We start from the raw sequence: 18679 nt of genomic DNA on the forward strand, positions 1-18679 counted from the left end.
TGACACACTGACAGTAATGTATTCCATCTATAAGATGCATTGCAAAACTTTCCAAGTCTTGTTCAAGCCTTTCAAACCTACAACCTCTACCATCTGGAAGGACAGGGCAGCAGATGCATGAGAACACCACCGCCTTCAAGTTTAGTCTTTAAGTCAGCACCATCCTGACTTAATACAATCTTGTCACTCCTTCACTCTTGCTAGATCTAAATTCTGGGACTCTCTACCTTCACCTGCGCAAGATAGACTGCAACAATCAAGAAAGTTGGTCACCACCACCTTTTCAAAGGCAATAGGAGCATCAGTAACAGCATTTCTTATGTACACGTTAAAAAAAAATTGTGGTTAGAATTGATCACGTTGTGCATTTTTCACAGGGGATAAAGCTAGGAAGGTTATGAAAAGACAAGCCATAAATTATTATTGGTGTCCCAGGAGAGCAGGGATGACCTTGTGCTGCTCCAGGCTCCTTCACTCTATACCTTTCTTGCTACTGCCTTAATCCCTTAACCCTGCTTATCCTTGCTAATTTACTCCTCCCCTATCACTGTCCCAAGAAACTGACATTCCTGTGGCCTAAAACTGGTCAGCTGCCATAAGTACCCAGTTGGAATGAGACCTGGGTTTCAGGTATGGAACAGCCTGTTTGTTGTTGGTGAAGGGGACTGCTTTGTATGCTTTGCTGGTATTATTCACAAACACTATTATGATCCACTCCAGGATGTTGTACAACCGATAGGTTTAAGATCATTTCACTTGCTCAAAACTCATCTCTAAATTGGGCTTATTGGTAGCATTTGCTAGTTTTTTGTAAACATCACACACTTACTAAGTGTTACTGAATCTAATTGCAGCACCTGGTGATATTTTTGGCAGATTGGTTCTGAATGTTAGTGATGTGACTCTTTTCGAAAGATTATTTGCCCCAAGTCTGCAGTACACATGGCAGATGACATTTAATGTGTGAAGTGGTATATTTTGGTTGTAAGAACAAGGAGAAGCTTACATGTCATAGAAGGGCTTCAAAAAGTTTCAATAATTTGGTTCCTGGGATGAGAGTGCTGACCTATGTGTAGACATTTAGTAGATTGTGTCTAGAACATAGAACAGTACAGCACAGAACAGGCCCTTCAGCCCACAATGTTGTGCCGACCACTGATCCTCCTGTATGCACCCTCAAATTTCTGTGACCATATGCATGTCCAGCAGTCTCTTAAATGTCCCCAGTGACCTTGCTTCCACAATTGCTGCTGGCAACGCATTCCATGCTCTCACAATTCTCTGTGTCAAGAACCCGCCTCTGACATCCCCTCTATACTTTCCTCCAACCAGCTTAAAACTATGACCCCTCATGTTAGTCATTTCTGCCCTGGGAAATAGTCCCTGGCTATCGACTGTATCTATGCCTCTCATTATCTTCTGTACCTCAATTAGGTCCCCTCTCCTCCTCCTTTTCTCCAATGATAAAAGTCCGAGCTCAGTCAACCTCTCTTCATAAGATAAGTCCTCCAGGCCAGGCAGCATCCTGGTAAACCTCTTCTGAACCCTCTCCAAAGCATCCACATCTTTCCTATAATAGGGCGATCAGAACTGGACACAGTATTCCAAAGTTTTATAGAGCTGCAACAAAATCTCATGATTCTTAAACTCAATCCCCCTGTTAATGAAAGCCAAAACACCATATGCTTTCTTAACAACCCTGTCCACTTGGATGGCCATTTTAAGGGATCTATGTACCTGCACACCAAGATCCCTCTGTTCCTCCACACTGCCAAGAATCCTATCCTTAATCCTGTACTCAGCTTTCAAATTCGATCTTCCAAAATGCATCACCTCGCATTTATCCAGGTTGAACTCCATCTGCCACCTCTCAGCCCATCTCTGCATCCTGTCAATGTCCCGCTGCAGCCTACAACAGCCCTCTATACTGTCAACGACAGCTCCAACCTTTGTGTCATCTGCAAACCTGCTGGCCCATCCTTCAATCCCCTCATCCAAGTCATTAACAAAAATTACAAACAGTAGAGGCCCAAGGACAGAGCCCTGTGGAACGCCACTCACCACAGACTTCCAAGCAGAATATTTTCCTTCTACTACCACTCACTGTCTTCTGTTGGCCAGCCAATTCTGTATCCAGGCAGCTAAGTTCCCCTGTATCCATTCCTCCTGACCTTCTGAATGAGCCTACTATGGGGAACCTTATCAAATGCCTTGCTGAAGTCCATATACACCACATCCACAGCTTGACTCTCATCAATTTTTCTAGTCACATACTCAACTCGATAAGGTTTGTGAGGCATGACCTGCCCCTCACAAAGCCGTGTTGACTGCATTTAATCAAGCCATGCTCTTCCAGATGGTCATAAATTCTATCCCTCAGAATCCTTCCTAACACCTTGCAGACGACAGACGTGAGACTTACTGGTCTGTAATTACAGGGATTTCCCTATTTCCTTTCTTGAAGAGAGGAATTATATTTGCCTCTCTCCAGTCCTCAGGTACAACTCCAGTGGAGAGCAAGGATGCAAAGATCTTCGCAAATGGCGAAGCAATTGCATTTCTCGTTTCCCAAAGCAGCCGAGGACAAATCTGGTCTGGGCCTGGCGACTTGTCAATCTTAATGTTTGACAAAATTTTCAGCACATCAGCTTCCTCTATCTCTATCCATTCCAGCAAGCACACCTGTTCTTCAAAGGTTTCATTCACTACAAAGTTTGTTTCTTTCATAAAGACAGAAGCAAAGAACTAATTTAGGGCTTCCCCTACCTCCTCAGACTCCACACACAAATTCCCTATGCTATCCCTGATCGGCCCTACTCTTTCTTTGACCATTCTCTTATTCTTCACACAAGTGTAAAATGACTTTGTGTTCTCCCTAATCCGTTCTGCCAAACATTTCTCGTGTCCCCTCCTGGCTCTCCTCAGACCATTTTTGAGCTCCTTCCTCGCCTGCCTGTAATCCTCTAGAGCTGAGCTTGACCCTAGCTTCCTCCACCTTATGTAAGCTACCTTTTTCCTTTTGACGAAAATCTCCACCGCTCTCGTCATCAAAGGTTTCTTTATCTTACCACTTCTTGCCTGTCTCAGAGGGACATATTTATTCATCACTTGCAATAACTGTTCCTTAAACAGTCTCCACATGTCTATAGTGCCTTTACCATGGAAAATTGCTCCCAATCCATGCTTCCTAAATCATGTCTAATCGCATCATAGTTTCCTCTTCCCCAATTAAATATCCTTCCATTTTGCCTAATCCTCTCCTTCTCCATAGCTATGTAGAATGTGAGGTAGTTGTGGTCACTATCTCCAAAATGCTCTCCCACCACAAGATCTGATACCTGCCCCGGCTCGTTTCCAAGTCCAGAATGGCCTCTCCCCTCGTCGGCCTGTCAACGTACTGAGTTAGGAAACCCTCCTGAACACACCTTACAAAAACAGCTCCATTCAAATCTTCTGCTCGAAGGAGGTTCCAATCAATATTGGGAAAGTTAAAATCACCCATTACAACAACCCTACTACATCCACACTTTTCCAAAATCTGCCGACCTATGCTTTCTTCAATCTCCCTGCTGCCATTAGGTGGCCTGTAGTAAACCCCTAACGAGGTGACTGCTCCCTTGCTGTTCCTAATTTCCACCCATACTGACTCGGTAGGCAGATCTTCCTCGACAATGGAAGCTTCTGTAGCTGTGATACCCTCTCTGATTAGTAGTGCTACACCCCCACCTCTTTTTCCCCCTCTCTATTCTTTTTAAATGCTCTAAACCCTGGAACATCCAGCAACCATTCCTGCCCCTGAGAAGCCCATGTCTCTGTTATGGCCACAACATCATAGCACCAGGTACTGATCCATGCTCTAAGTTCATCACTTTTATTTCTGATACTCCTTGCATGAAAGCAAACACACTTTAACTGATCCCTTGGTTCCTTCCCAGGAAAATCCTTCCCTCTAGCTAGTCTACCTCTTGCTATTGCCTCATCTGCATCAACTCTCACCTCCAGTATACAGCTCAGGTTCCCACCCCCCTGCCATAATAGTTTAAACCCTCTCAAACTACTCGAGCAAACCTTCCACTCAGGACATTGGTCCCCTTCCAGTTCAGATGCAACCCATCCTTCTTGTACAGGTCCCACCTTCTCCAGAAGGCATCCCAGAAGCTTGCAAGCCTGAAAATAGGAGGCATGATCTCAGGAGAAGGGTTTGGCCATAAAAGACTGAAATGAGGAAATATTTCTTCATTTGAGGGTTGTGAGTCTTTAGAATTCTCCACCACAGAGGTTCCTGATATTCAGCTGTTGAATATTTTTAAGATGAAGCTCATGAGACAAGGACACTGACAGAATCAAATGAGATTGTGTTAGGGTGGCAAACTTGCCTTGAGTTGAAAAGTGGAGTAGGCTTGATGGGTTATATGGCCTACTCACACTCCTATTTACTGTGTCCCACTCTCACTCCTGTGTACCTAAATAAAAATATTCAGGAACAGGGGAACCTAGAGTGTCATGTGTACTTTTTGGGAATTAGCTTCAAAGGGATTAGCATGAAATAATCTGAAAATTTAACTAACCTTTGAGTTAAAATGGGATACAGCACTGACACAAGTAATAAGGCTTTGTGCTATGCAGGATTAGAAGATCAAGTGTTGCATCACCTATGCATGTTACATATCTATGTGTATGTAGTCTTTGCTCGTAACACAGATATTGCTCCGTGTGTGGAGATATCAGTGGATGGGTGAAAAGAAGTCAATGAGCCAGTGAGCTGTTTAAAAAAATAATTTGTTTCTCTTCAAACTTCTGACAAGCCAATTCTATAACTGGACAAAGAGGAACTAAAACTAATAATTAAAATGTGTTACAAAATTCACATCGACATGTACAAATGGCCAACAATAACTAGTCTGAATCAAGAAAGTTGGCCAATAATAATAAATAATTTAGAACACTGACAGAATATTTGGCCAGTAAAAAAAGATACTCACATTGATAAAATAAAGCTGGCTAATTTGTAAAACCAACATTAAAAAATACAAATCGAAGGGACAACAGGAAATTATTTATGATCCTGAGGAAAAGCTTTACTAACATGCTGCTCTTAACAAAATTGCGCCATTGCCCAGAGTTCCTGGCAAGGATAACATCTGAAAATAATTACTTCTTCTGCAATAATAACGTGGATGTGTTCAAACTTGAGAGAAATTGCAACTGGCTGCTACTCTTGGCTGTGAATCTGACTACTGGTATCTTAATATCAGAATGAGCACACTAATCAGACTTCTCCATTCTATAAGTTGTTTTTATTTTTAACAGTTGTCCCTCCATACTTGCTATGAATGTAATTTTTAAACAAATATTAGGTCAAACTGAAAATTTATCCAACCTTGCCGTGTAGATATGCAGAGTTCAAACTGAACATCTGCTAAGTTGTTTTATAATAGGCTGAACAATACACCCAAGGTTGGTTGGCTGTGCCACTGTGTTTACAGAGCCACTGGCACTTTTCAGCTGGTGGTGAGATGGCTACCAGCTACTCAGAGGTATCCTTGCTGTGACAGTCCAAGAGGCCTTTGGAAACCAAAATTCCATGTTCTACAAAAAGGAGGGGAGGCAGAAAAATGACCCTTCATGCCACCAAAGCTCCCATGAGGGATAAGATGTATCTGGTGGAATCTTTGTCCAGTTCCATTTAAAACAAAGCTAACCAGTCTATTCTGAGGTGACTGCAAGATCTGCCTGTCTCATCAGCAACCATCTATCCCAGTGGGGCTGCCTAAATTTCAAATCTACCAGCCCTTTTATTAGGCTAACAGTGTCATGAACTGACCTGCTTTATTTAGTTAGTTGTCAGGCGATGGAGGTGATCAATTAGAAGGCTGCCTTTATTCAAATCACCAAGCAACTCAGCTGCTGGCAGATGTGGACCTGGGACTCCTTTTGCGTCCAATATTTAGGATCTTAAAGCAGATGAGAAATTAACCCTTATATTTGTTTTGTCCATAGTCTCTATTAGCAATTGTCTGAAATGCAAAATTTAATGTACAACTTTTATTCACCATCAAGGATCCTTCCAAATGAGTGCACTGCCTAATGTTGGGAGGCATTTAGTCTATAACATGAATTCAAGTGGGTTGTGGACATTTTCCTGCTGAAAATGTGTTGCTGGTCAAAGCACAGCAGGCCAGGCAGCATCTCAGGAATAGAGAATTCGACGTTTCGAGCATAAGCCCTTCATCAGGAAGGGCTTATGCTCGAAACGTCGAATTCTCTATTCCTGAGATGCTGCCTGGCCCGCTGTGCTTTGACTAGCAACACATTTTCAGCTGTGATCTCCAGCATCTGCAGACCTCATTTTTTACTTGTGGACATTTTCCTGTCTGTTCACTACAATTTGGCGTGGAAGATACCAGGAAGGCAAAGCTTGGAGCACCTAATCTACCAGACATCTCATATGTGGAGGCAGATACTGAAATTTTAGTGAAGAAAAACATGCTTGCACTATTTATGGAGCGTCCCCAGTAGGCATTTGATATTGACCTTGGAATTGTGGCCTGATAAGTAGTGTCTGAAGTTATACATTTGATAGAAATTTCCCAATTTAGGAACTCAAACATAATAATCCTGACAAATAATTACTGAGGTAAAATACCTATTGCCTTCCTATTGTATTTCTCTGTCTCTCGAGTAAAAAGTGAGGTCTGCAGATGCTGGAGATCAGAGCTGAAAATGTGTTGCTGGTTAAAGCACAGCAGGTTAGGCAGCATCCAAGGAACAGGAAATTCGACGTTTCGGGCCAGAGCCCTTCATTCTCTGTCTCTCATTTTGTTCAAAGCACCAATCAGTTCTTAAACTATCTTTACATGACACAGTACTTATCTGTTAATGGCAGTTATTTTCCTGTGTCTGTTTGGACCAAATCTAGTGTTACCCTTTGTTTTGCCTGAGGTAGTAAACACTAGTTCACATTCACTGAAAGGGATTGTGACCCCCTCTTTTGTGTCTGACTGAATGTGTTAATTTGCATTCTGTTTGTTTTCTCTCTCTCAGGTTTGTCATTAATGAGTTTGGTACTTTAATAATAAAAGATGCTGTCCCAAAGGATGCTGGGAATTACACCTGCCTTGCATCAAACTCAGTTGGAACAGACAAAGGAGAAGCAAAGTTGAAATACTTGGGTAAGGGGAGCAAATGTGTCATGAACCTGGATTAACGAATCCAAACTACCAATGTCATCAAATCCACCTTCAGACACAGAAAGAAGGAGAGGGGTCTGACTGCATGAACCTACTCAGATTTCAGGCTGGAGAAATCAGATCGGGGGAACACTGTCTATGGGATACGTGAAACTTGTAAGATTGTATGAGGACTTGGCAGTGTGGATGCTGAGATGATGTGGGGAAATATAGAATTAGGGGGCACAGATCCAAAATGTGGTGTCTTCTATTTAAGATGAAGATGAGGAAGAAGATTTTCTTTTGGGGACAATCATCAATATTTGGAATTTTCCTCTGAGTGAGCAGTGGAAATTGAGTTCAATAATTGAATACATTTAAGGCTGGGTTGGACTAATTTTTTAAGGGAATCAACGGTTATGGGGGACAGGCAGGAAAGTCGAGTTCAGGCCAAAATCAGATTAGTGAGTAAAAAGTGAGGTCTGCAGATGCTGGAGATCAGAGCTGAAAATGTGTTGCTGGTCAAAGCACAGCAGGTTAGGCAGCATCCAAGGAACTGTTCCTGGATGCTGCCTGACCTGCTGTGCTTTGACCAGCAACACATTTTCAGCCCCAAAATCAGATTAGATATGATTTTACTGAATGGCAGAGCAGGCTTGAGAGGTATTCTGTTGCTCCTATTTCCTATTCCTGTTCCTATTAATATGTGTTTCTTTCATTTGTAATGATACTAATCATTGGTGGTGCCTGGAATGATCATATACATGCTCTGCCTGAAAACAGTTCTTTGACTCATTGTCTGAAAATGCTTCATCGTGAGCTCTTTCCTTGGCAGGAGCTTTGTCAGTGTGTGTTTTGCCATCACCCTCAGGGATAGGGTAGGGCGGATGCTCCAAGTCTAACTCAGACAGAGAGAGAATTGAACATGCACTGTTGCCATAATTTTAAGACACGTGGTAGTCAACTAGCCAATCAGTTCCAGGATGCGGAAAACAGAACAATTCCTGTATTGCTCATGGATGTATCAGAATACAGTACATATGGTGTGATTTCTTATTGTTTGCAGTTTTTGTAATCCAGAGCCTATCTAACCAGTTTGTGTCTGTACATCTACAGAGATCCCTACAATTACTGTGCCGAATCCAGTGATACTTGCTGTGGTTACAGGTGTTGCATTGCTGGAATGTCAAACTGCGGGAGTTCCACAACCTGAGGTCAAATGGTACAAAGGTACTGGCAACTCAGTCAATGGGGAAATTTCTGTAAACTATTCACAATCTACTGCTGTTACACTGGTAGTTGGGTGAGCAACTTAACATCTGTGTCAGTTAAAATATGAAAATGCAACATCATGTGCTTGGTATGTCAAGTGAGCAAATCTTCCAAATATTGAGGAATACTAGGGAAAGATGAGTCAGCAAAATATTGATGTTACTGAGATTCATGGTGATAGTACTCACCATTACTCAAGGTCAGTCAAAGTGCAGTATTTGCTTAGGGTCATTCCAGATTGTAGAATAGCAATATTGAGTCATTCCAGAGCACAGTATTACTTAGAATTAATCTGGAGTTCAGAATTAGTCAAGGTCATTCCAGGATACATTATAACTCAAGGGCAACCTGGAATATAGCATTATTCAGTTCAGACTACTGAAATGTTTGGGACCAATCCGGATATAGAAAAACTTTTCTGTGCAGGGAGTGATTATCATCTGGAATGCACTTTATGAGTGTGTGATTGAGGTAGCTTCAAAGGAAATTATGTCAAGAATTTGAAAAAAGAGTTCAGGGTTAAAGGAAAATACAGGGGAGTGAGATGAGCTGCTTTCATCTTAGGGAGATACCATGGGCACGGTTCACCTCACTGCCTCCCCCATGCTGTAACGATTCTAGATGTTATAACTACATGGTTTCAATCTCCTAGTCCCCCAAGCTTTCAAGCTTTGTTGACTTGCGAGCAAGATCTGAAGCCTTCTGTTCAAGCATGAAATAATTAAGGAGTGAGAATCATTTCCAGGCAGTGGTGTCAAGTTTGTGGAGATTTGAAAGGAAACCATCAATCTAAGTAGTGAGAGCTGCAGTCAGTGGGAAGGAAAGCAAACAACTTCAATCCTTGACAGGATTCTGCTCAAAAGTGTTTTTTTCTTAAATATTAAAAAAAATTGTGCATAATAATGAGACTGAAATGTGTTTCCAAACAGGTGACCTGGAGCTGGCCCTTGTCCCATTTACAGAAATTGATCCAGTTCATGGTACACTGTGGATAAGGAAAGTGCAGCAGGTGGATGCTGGAGAATATACCTGCGTGGCTAGTAATGAGGCTGGCAGATCCTCTGCCACAATAATGTTAGACGTTGGTTGTAAGTTACAATCCACTTATTTTAACAACACATCGGTTCTCTGCTGGTCTTGTGTAGCGACTAATTGAAGATGTTATAAATTGTGGGTGGCACAGTGGCACAGTGGTTAGCACTGCTGCCTCACAGCGCCAGAGACCCAGGTTCAATTCCCGACTCAGGCGACTGACTGTGTGGAGTTTGCACATTCTCCCCGTGTCGGCGTGGGTTTCTTCCCATAGTCCAAATATGCAGGTCAGGTGAATTGGCCATACTAAATTGCCCGAGTGATAGATAAGGGGTAAATGTAGGGGTATGGGTGGGTTGCGCTTTGGCAGGTTGGTGTGGACATGTTGGGCCGAAGGGCCTGTTTCCACACTGTAACTAATCTAAACAGATCTTAGTGAGCTGTCTTTGATGTGTCCCTGCCTTCTTTTTCTTAGCTGCTCCTCTGTTCATGGAGATGCCCTCTGATATATCAGTGACTATTGGCAAGAATGTGACATTGCCTTGCAGTGCAGTTGGGGAACCAGTTCCACAGGTCACCTGGCGACGTCTTGATGGACAGCCCATCTTTTCCAAAACTGATTCAATGAGCTTTTTCAGCCAGCTGGAGTCGGGCAGTTTGTTCATAGAGGGTAAGTATAGGGATTCTGTAACAGCTTTGCTGAATAGAAAATGCTGACGAGCAATATGTTTGACTTAGGTGATGTTTTTTTAGCAACATGTGCTCACACAATATTTAATGTCTGTATAGTTCCATGGAAAATATCTTCCACCATTCAGTGATCAAGAAAGGGAAAATAATTCTAACTATTTAAAATAAAACTCTTGCACTTACTCAAAACGGGCAATGATTTTCTTTCAGTAATCTGCTCTCAGGAAGCCTCGTCTATTGTAAGGAATCTGTGTCAATATTCACTCTATAAAGCTCTATGTTCATCACAAATATATTAAGGACAAAAGCTAACTAGGGAGAGAATAGGGCCCATCAAAGATCAGCAAGGCAGCCTTTGTGTGGAGCCACAGAAAATGGAGGAGATACTAAATGAATATTTTGCATCAGTATTTACTGTGGAAAAGGATATGGAAGATATAGACTGTAGGGAAATAGATGGTGACATCTTGCAAAATGTCCAAATTACACAAGAGGAAGTGCTGGATGTCTCAAAGCGGTTAAAGGTGGATAAATCCTCAGGACCTGATCAGGTGTACCCGAGCACTCTGTGGGAAGCTAGAGAAGTGATTGCTGGGCCTCTTGCTGAGATATTTGTATCATCGATAGTCACAGGTGAGGTGTCGGAAGACTGGAGGTTGGCAAACGTGGTGCCACTGTTTAAGAAGGGCGGTAAAGACAAGCCAGGGAACTATAGACCAGTGAACCTGACGTCGGTGGTGGGCATGTTGTTGGAGGGAATCCTGAGGGACAGGATGTACATGTATTTGGAAAGGCAAGGACTGATTAGGGATAGTCAACATGGCTTTGTGCGTGGGAAATCATGTCTCACAAAATTGATTGAGTTTTTTGAAGAAGTAACAAAGAAGATTGATGAGGGCAGAGCAGTAGATGTGATCTAAATGGACTTCAATAAGGCATTCGACAAGGTTCCCCATGGGAGACTGATTAGCAAGGTTATATCTCACGGAATACAGGGAGAACTAGCCATTTGGATACAGAACTGGATACAAAAAGTAGAAGACAGAGGGCGGTGGTGGAGGGTTGTTTGTCAGACTGGAGGCCTGTGACCAGTGGAGTGCCACAAAGATCGGTTTTAAGCCCTTTACGTTTTGTTATTTACATAAATGATTTGGATGCGAGCATAAGAGGTACAGTTAGTAAGTTTGCAGATGACACCAAAGCTGGAGGACAGCGAAGAGGGTTACCTCAGATTACAACAGGATCTTGACCAGATGGGCCAATGGGCTGAGAAGTGGCAGATGGAGTTTAATTTAGATAAATGCAAGGTGCTGCATTTTGTGAAAGCAAATCTTAGCAGGACTTATACACTTAATGGTAAGGTCCTAGGGAGTGTTACTGAATAAAGAGACCTTGGAGTGCAGGTTCATAGCTCCTTGAAAATGAAGTCGCAGGTAGACAGATAGTGAAGAAGGCGTTTGGTATGCTTTCCTTTATTGGTCAGAGTATTGAATACAGGAGTTGGGAGGTCACGTTGCAGCTGTACAGGACATTGGTTAGGCCATTGTTGGAATATTGCATGCAATTCTGGTGTCCTTCCTATCGGAAAGATGTTGTGAAACTTGAAAGGGTTCAGAAAAGATTTACAAGGATGTTGCCAGGGTTGGAGGATTTGAGCTATAGGGAGAGGCTGAACAGGCTGGGGCTGTTTTCCTTGGAGCGTCAGAGGCTGAGGTTTACAAAATTATGATGGGCATGGATAGGGTAAATAGGCAAAGTCTTTTCCCTGGGGTCGGGAGTCCAGAACGAGAGGGCATAGATTTAGGGGGAGGGGGAACGATATAAAAAAGACCTAAGGGGCAACTTTTTCACGCAGAAGGTGGTACGGGTATAGAATGAGCTGCCAGAGGATGTGGTGGAGGCTGGTACAATTGCAACATTTAAGAGGCAGTTGGATGGGTATATAAATAGGAAGGGTTTGGAGGGATATGGGCCGGGTGCTGGCAGGTGGGACTAGATTGGGTTGGGATATCTGGTCGGCATGGACAATTTGGACTGAAGGGTCTGTTTCCATGCTGTACATCTCTCTGACTCTATAACTGCCTTGTGTGTGTTATCAGCCAGCTGTGAGACATCTGTCAGTTCCTTGCACATGGACCTAGTGGCTAAGCTCAACAGTTGAAAAGGCCTTTTGGCAGCTTCTTTCTGGTTTTTTTTTGTTTAGTTTGTTTGCCCAATGCAATGGATTTTATTCACTTGTTGAACAGAATCTCTGATCTCCAAGGACCCATTGCAGCAGAAAAAACATCTTACTAGTTGGGGACTGCCTAACCTGAGGTGGATGGTGGCTGACCAGTAACACACAATTGTCCCTTTCATGTCAGAGATAGCCTGAAGCATCCATTTGCGATGCTGATCAAATTCCATCTTCTATGTTATGTTAACACTGCTGTGAAACTGGAGACTTATCTCCAGGTGCTAGCCTGAGTTAAAAGTTTGGGAGATCCGGCCCAACTTTTAGGGTCTCCATCTCAACCTCCCCAGTTGAGTCCAAAGGAATGCAAATCATTACATTTTGGCAACAGCTTGGTAGCAGGAGTTGCAGGGAAGGTGTGATATTTAGAAATCAAGGGTTTACTCATAACAGCATAAGAAATAGGAGCAGGAGTAGGCCATTTGTCCCCTCAAGCTCGCCCTGTAATTATTTAAGATCTTGGCTGATCTGCCCCAGGCCTCAACTCCTCTTTCACACCAGCTCCTCATGGCCTTCAACTTCTAGATATTTCAAAAATCTATTTGCCTTGTCTTTAAATGGTTTCAGTGATCTAATCTCCACAATTCTCTAGAGAATTCCAGGTATATATTACCCTCTGGGAGAATAACTTCCTTTGCATCTCAGTTAGAAATAAGTGTCCCCTTATTCTGTAACTATATCTCCTAATTCAAGATTCCCCCAGACTAGTGGAAATATTATCGCAACATCTGTTCTGTCAAGCTCTCTCATTGAATTTTCATTAAAATCACTCTTCTAAACTCAAATGAATAAAATCCTAATCTGTTTAGCCATTCTTGATAAATCAACCCCTTCATCCCAGAAATTAGCCTAGTGGATCACTCTTGATCTGCCTCCAATGCCAGTATATCCTTTCTTAAAACAGAGATCGACATTATACACAGTATTCCAGGTGTGGCCTCACCAACATCCTGTACAGTTTTAATAAAAGTGCCCTATTTTAAAACTCCAACCCCCTGGCAATAAAGTCCAAAATTCATAATTACTTGCTGCACCTATAGGGAAATGTTCAGTATTTCAGGCGCACGAATATCCAAATTTGTCTTTGGTAATTTCTTTGAGTCTTTCTTTTCTTTTAAGTAACATCTGCCTTTGATTCTTCTTTCCAAAGTGCATGATCTCATATTTTCTACTATTAATCTGCCAAATTTTTACCCACTCATTCAATCTGTCTGTATACCCTTTCAGATTCCTTATGTCCTCATCACAACATGCCCTCCCATCTATTTTTGTATCATCAGCAAATTTAGATACATTACACTGTGCCCCCTCCTCCAAGTCATTAATATAAATTGTAAATAATTGAGGTCCTAGGACTGAGCCCTTGTGATATTCCATTAAGTATTTCCAAGCTGACAAAGCACCATTAATGTCAATTGTCTATTTAAAAATTTTCAATCCACGCTGACGCATTACCTCCAATACCATGGAATGTTGTTTTGTGTAATAACATTTTATGTGGAACCTTATCAAGTGCCTTCTGGAAATCAAACTACATTACAGATATCAGTTCCCCCTTATTAACTCTGCTTGTTATATCATCAAAGAACTACAACAAATTTGTCGAACATAATTTCTCTTTCATCATGTCTCTTCCAATGCCTTTTGCCCATTTTCCTTCACTTTCAACTCACTTGAGGTATCCATAAATTGTAAGTCTGAGGACCAAAACTCAGTGTTCCTCTGAAGCTTTAGCCTGGGGCCATGAGAGACCCAGTTTCATATGTCATCATGAGGAGGCACAACGAGGACTTAACATAGGACAGCTTAGTACTGACGAGGAGAAGCCTACACATTTGGCTTTCTTTTTCTCATTGCTGCTAACCAGCAGTGTGTTCTGAAAATGAGAGGGCGACCAGATCACAGAAATGGAAAGCATGCTAAATCTCTTCAGCTCCCACACAAGACATATTGATCTTTTGAGTAGATACAAGCTGTTGGGATCTTTTGAATATTCCCATGACAACTGTAAAAGGGGATGTGAAACAGAAGTGAACTGTAACTGTCTAGTCTTATTTCATTTGAAAAGTTACATTCAACAGAGAAGCATTTATCTTTATATTACATTCAACAGAGAAGCATTTATTTTTATACTGCAGTCTGCATTCAAACTCAGCATGTATAAATTCATATACAATGTTTGACCTTAACCAGTCTCATTGCCCAGAAAACAACTTTGAACAAAAAGAAAGAAAAACAGAAAGCCATATAATATAGGATGTTGACTAAATACACAAAAACTAAGTATCATTAATCCCATAAAATAAAGCCAGACAGTTAATTGTAATGGTGCCAAGAAACTCATTTCTGTTTGAGCCCACTTATTAATAGCCATAGATTAAAGTACTCACTTAGCATGAATCAGAACTGTCTAGCTCTCCCTGCTAAAACTGGACTTATGCCTCTTTACCTTGTTACAGGTGTGTGGTTGGACGATGAAGGTATGTATGTTTGTGAGGCGCAGAATCTGTTTGGAGTGATCCGTTCTGAGGTAGCATTGACCATCAGCGGTCTTGGTGAGTCACAGAATGTTATACCATTAAATCAGCACCATTGTGTCTTCACCCGTCTAGACAAAGTTATCTAATCTGACACTGTTGTTTCTTCCCTGACATTTTTTAAGCATTCATCTTTTTCAAGCAAGTATTTTTTTCTATTGAGAGAGATTTTGGCATTTCAATGTTTGTGACTGAAAATTTTCAATTTTTTAACCAACTTTTGTGTGAAGAGTTTTTCTTCGACATTCCCTTTCATTTCTTTAATGGCTGCTCCACGTATACCCTTGTTTTCCTCCCTCATTGTCCAGTAGAAATAAACAACTGTTATTTGTCCTAATGGTCTTTTAAAGACCTCCACCATGGCGCTGTTGAACCTATTGAAGTCCATGATAAAATCCTTAATACTTTGAATCTTTTTCTGACTGTAAGGTTTCATAACTGGTAATGTCCCAATGATTCTGCGCTGGACTTTTTTCATAGTTGCTATATCTTCTATTGACAGTGTGACCTAAAGCGCTACATAATGTTCTGACTACAGCCAAGCTAAGTGGTGGAGTCTTGAGAGATGCAGTAAGAGCAGTCTTAGTGGAGCTGTACACTGCACTGAGCTATGCCATGTCTAGCATTTTTGCACAGAGAATGGTATTACATATTCTTCATCTTTCTTGGTACATTTATTCCACATGCTCAGGGAAAAGGGACCAAATTTTGTACTGGATAGAAGGAAAACGTTTCTTACCATTGTATGTCTATTCCAACTCATTCTGTCTTTCGTTCTGGTAAATAAAAAGTATGATTATTTGAATGCCACCAGAATTGTTTTGGGATACCAACGAATTTTAATGGAGATAATACCATTTTAACAGAATCCCCTATTCTTTTTATTCCATTTTATACATTCATCTCAAATCAAACATTTAGGTTGACTTGCATGACACATTTGGTATTCCAAATGTATTCCTCAGCTCCCAGGCTCCGTCGTATCCAATTTTGTCCTTTGGAAAATAGCTAGGTATTTATCAGAATAGATTAGTTGCTGTTTGTCTTATCAAACATTAATTTCCTTTTTGTTCAGGTTGTGTCAGTAAGCCATTTTCTTATTACGAAACAATCTCTCCAGAGCTGTTTTGCGATTAGACTGTTTTAATGTGAGGTCGTACGGAGGGGAAAGCAGAGGAAACACGCTGGTTCTAATGCTGGGATTTATTGATCAAAACAAACTGTTTAATCAGTAGTGCATGCTGAATTGTTCATGTTGACTTGATCCTTCTGTTTTCATCTAAAGTCGCCCCTCAGGTAGTTGAAAGTGCCTCAGTCATCAATGTTCTGGAGGGTCGGTCTCTAACATTACCATGTGTGGTACTGGCTGGAAATCCATTCCCTGAGCATTACTGGTTAAAGGACAATCAGCTGGTGAGTACATTCTTGGAGAACTGTTCTCTCCTGAGACATTTCTCTCTCTGCATTCAGTTGTTTCATAATGCAATACATGCTTACCTGATGGCAATCATAGTAAAAACATTTACCAGGCTGGCCTGAGGTATTTATGCTCATCATATAATGTTAGTTGTTGGTTTGTCATGTTATCAGTCATCTTACTCAGATCGGAAATCTAACCTATACCTTCTGGTTTGAATGACTTAATGTGAAATTGAAAGATGTCTATATTCACGTGGGTACGGGGAGAGATCAGGTGTTTAATATTTAAATGTGAATACTAACTAAAATTAACTATGATGAGCTATTTGTATTTCCATCCTCCAGAGACTGAAACTGTTCTAGTTCATTTACTGTCTCCAAGGAGACAAAGGAAAGATCCATTACATCTATTGTTGCTTGGTTCAGACGCAGGTTTGCAGAGGTGAAGGCATTGCCTGTTGAGAGCTGCAGTTACCATATAGACTTTCTTGTTTTCAAATATTTTCTCATATTCAAGAACCTCAACAGATTAAGGAAATTTTAGTTTTGGAGCTACCTCAAATGAATGAAAGTAAATACCTAATGTTGATGAGAGCTGTTCATATCAGGAAGGCTAATGCTTTTGTGCTTACACTATTATTATATCAGCTGGCACTATTGACCTACAATTATCATTAATTGTGTAGTCAGGAGAAGGACAGTTAGCTAACATTCTCTTTTCTGATTAATGTGTTGTGAGTCCCATTGCAACATTACATTTTGGAGATCAAGTACTGAAATTTGGATCTGAGACCTCTGTAGTCAAATGGTTGGCCAACAATATTAGGATGAGGATTCCACATTGAATGAGGTACAAGGCTGACTGACAAGAGTCAGCATTTTACAAGAGGACATAAAAATGGGAGAAGGTAATACTGGAAAACAAAAACAAAACAGCAGAAACTTATCCTGCACCACTGTTTAAAATGATTCTTCATCACTTGGAAAATTGTTATTTTGAGATTTTAAGCATTATTCCCTTCTTGCCTCCCTGAAGTTAAGTTTGGACAGTCGTCTGTCAATCCGAAGTGATGGCAGTTTCTTTATTGAGAGAACAGAGCAAGGAGATGCTGGAAAGTACGTCTGCACCATCAGAAATGTGGTGGGATCTGTTAATAAGACCATCACAGTGTATGTTCATGGTGAGTAGTTTGAAGAGGGACTTGTTTTTATTCACTCATGAATGCAAGGGTCACTGGCAAGATGATAATTCAGGATGGGCAATTATTGTTGGGAAGTTGGTGTTGAGCTGTCTTCTTGAGATGCTGCCGTACTTGTAGTGTTAGACTCACCCACAATGCTGTTAGGATGGAAGCAGAAACAAATGTTTCCAGTTTCCTTGTGATATTTGTGCATACCTGTTGTCAGTATTGCAGAAGTTTGAGGTCCTTTAGGATGACTGATATGTTGTCACCTCACTTACATATCACTTCCTGTGTGCAAACAGGAATATATTCATAATGGTTTTCCTGACTAGTAACAGGTACTTTGAGATGACCTTTCCCTTTCACATTCTCTCCACATAAGGAAGCAATAGTCCCTCTTTTTTTCTTCCCAGTCAAGGTGAAGCCTCAGGAGATCGTGTAATGAACACAGGTTTGGTGTATTCTTAGGAAACTGAGTGTTTCTAGAGTTGGTGGAAGTGAACTGATCTTAAACATAAACAGGTTAATTGTAATCAAAATTGATTATACTGTCGGATCATGATCATGAAGTTCTCTATTTAGGAATACAGAAAAAGGAGTCCTGTCATTCAGTATGATCATAGTTGATCGACCACTTCAATTCCTTTTACTCACCCCATCTCAAACCCTGTACTCTAATGGTAATCAATTTCTACCTTAAACACACTCAAAGACTGATCATCCACAGTCCATTCTCATATTTATTAAGGAGAAGACCATAGGGAACAACTCCCTGGAGGAATAAATAGGTTTTCTCATTTGATGGCTTCCTGTAGAGTGTACTATCCAATTTCTTGATGAAATTGGAGGGATGATAACTTGCAGGATCAGTGTTCCTCCTTTCTCGGGAGTCATGTTGCTTTTTCAGAGTAATACTATGGATATGCTCTGGTAGTTTCTGCAACTATTGCTATTGTAACTGGGGATAACACTGAAGCAGGAACAAAAGTTGTGGCCTGCAAAGAATTAATAAAGAGAAGTGACAAAATATTGTGTTGATACTATTCAGCTTCCTCTGCATCCTTAATGACCAACCTCATCAAGACAACCTTGAATTTTGGAATCACCTCACCCACAAAGAAAAGAAGTAAATTCAGATTATGG

At 41.2% G+C, this 18679-nt stretch overlaps 1 protein-coding gene across 1 annotated transcript in view; it reads left to right on the plus strand.

Annotated features, from left to right (window-relative positions):
• Positions 1-18679, plus strand: part of LOC132825764 (hemicentin-1-like) — a 436368-nt gene that overhangs the window by 130106 nt on the left and 287583 nt on the right. Inside the window, exons 14-20 of the mRNA XM_060841228.1 lie at positions 7045-7172; positions 8286-8399; positions 9371-9529; positions 9949-10143; positions 14856-14951; positions 16219-16346; positions 17389-17533. Of these exons, the coding sequence (XP_060697211.1) occupies positions 7045-7172; positions 8286-8399; positions 9371-9529; positions 9949-10143; positions 14856-14951; positions 16219-16346; positions 17389-17533 (965 nt within the window). The remainder of the gene's footprint in view (positions 1-7044; positions 7173-8285; positions 8400-9370; positions 9530-9948; positions 10144-14855; positions 14952-16218; positions 16347-17388; positions 17534-18679) is intronic.

This window comes from Hemiscyllium ocellatum, chromosome 21 (assembly GCF_020745735.1).
Source record: "Hemiscyllium ocellatum isolate sHemOce1 chromosome 21, sHemOce1.pat.X.cur, whole genome shotgun sequence".
Taxonomy (NCBI): Eukaryota; Metazoa; Chordata; class Chondrichthyes; order Orectolobiformes; family Hemiscylliidae; genus Hemiscyllium; species Hemiscyllium ocellatum.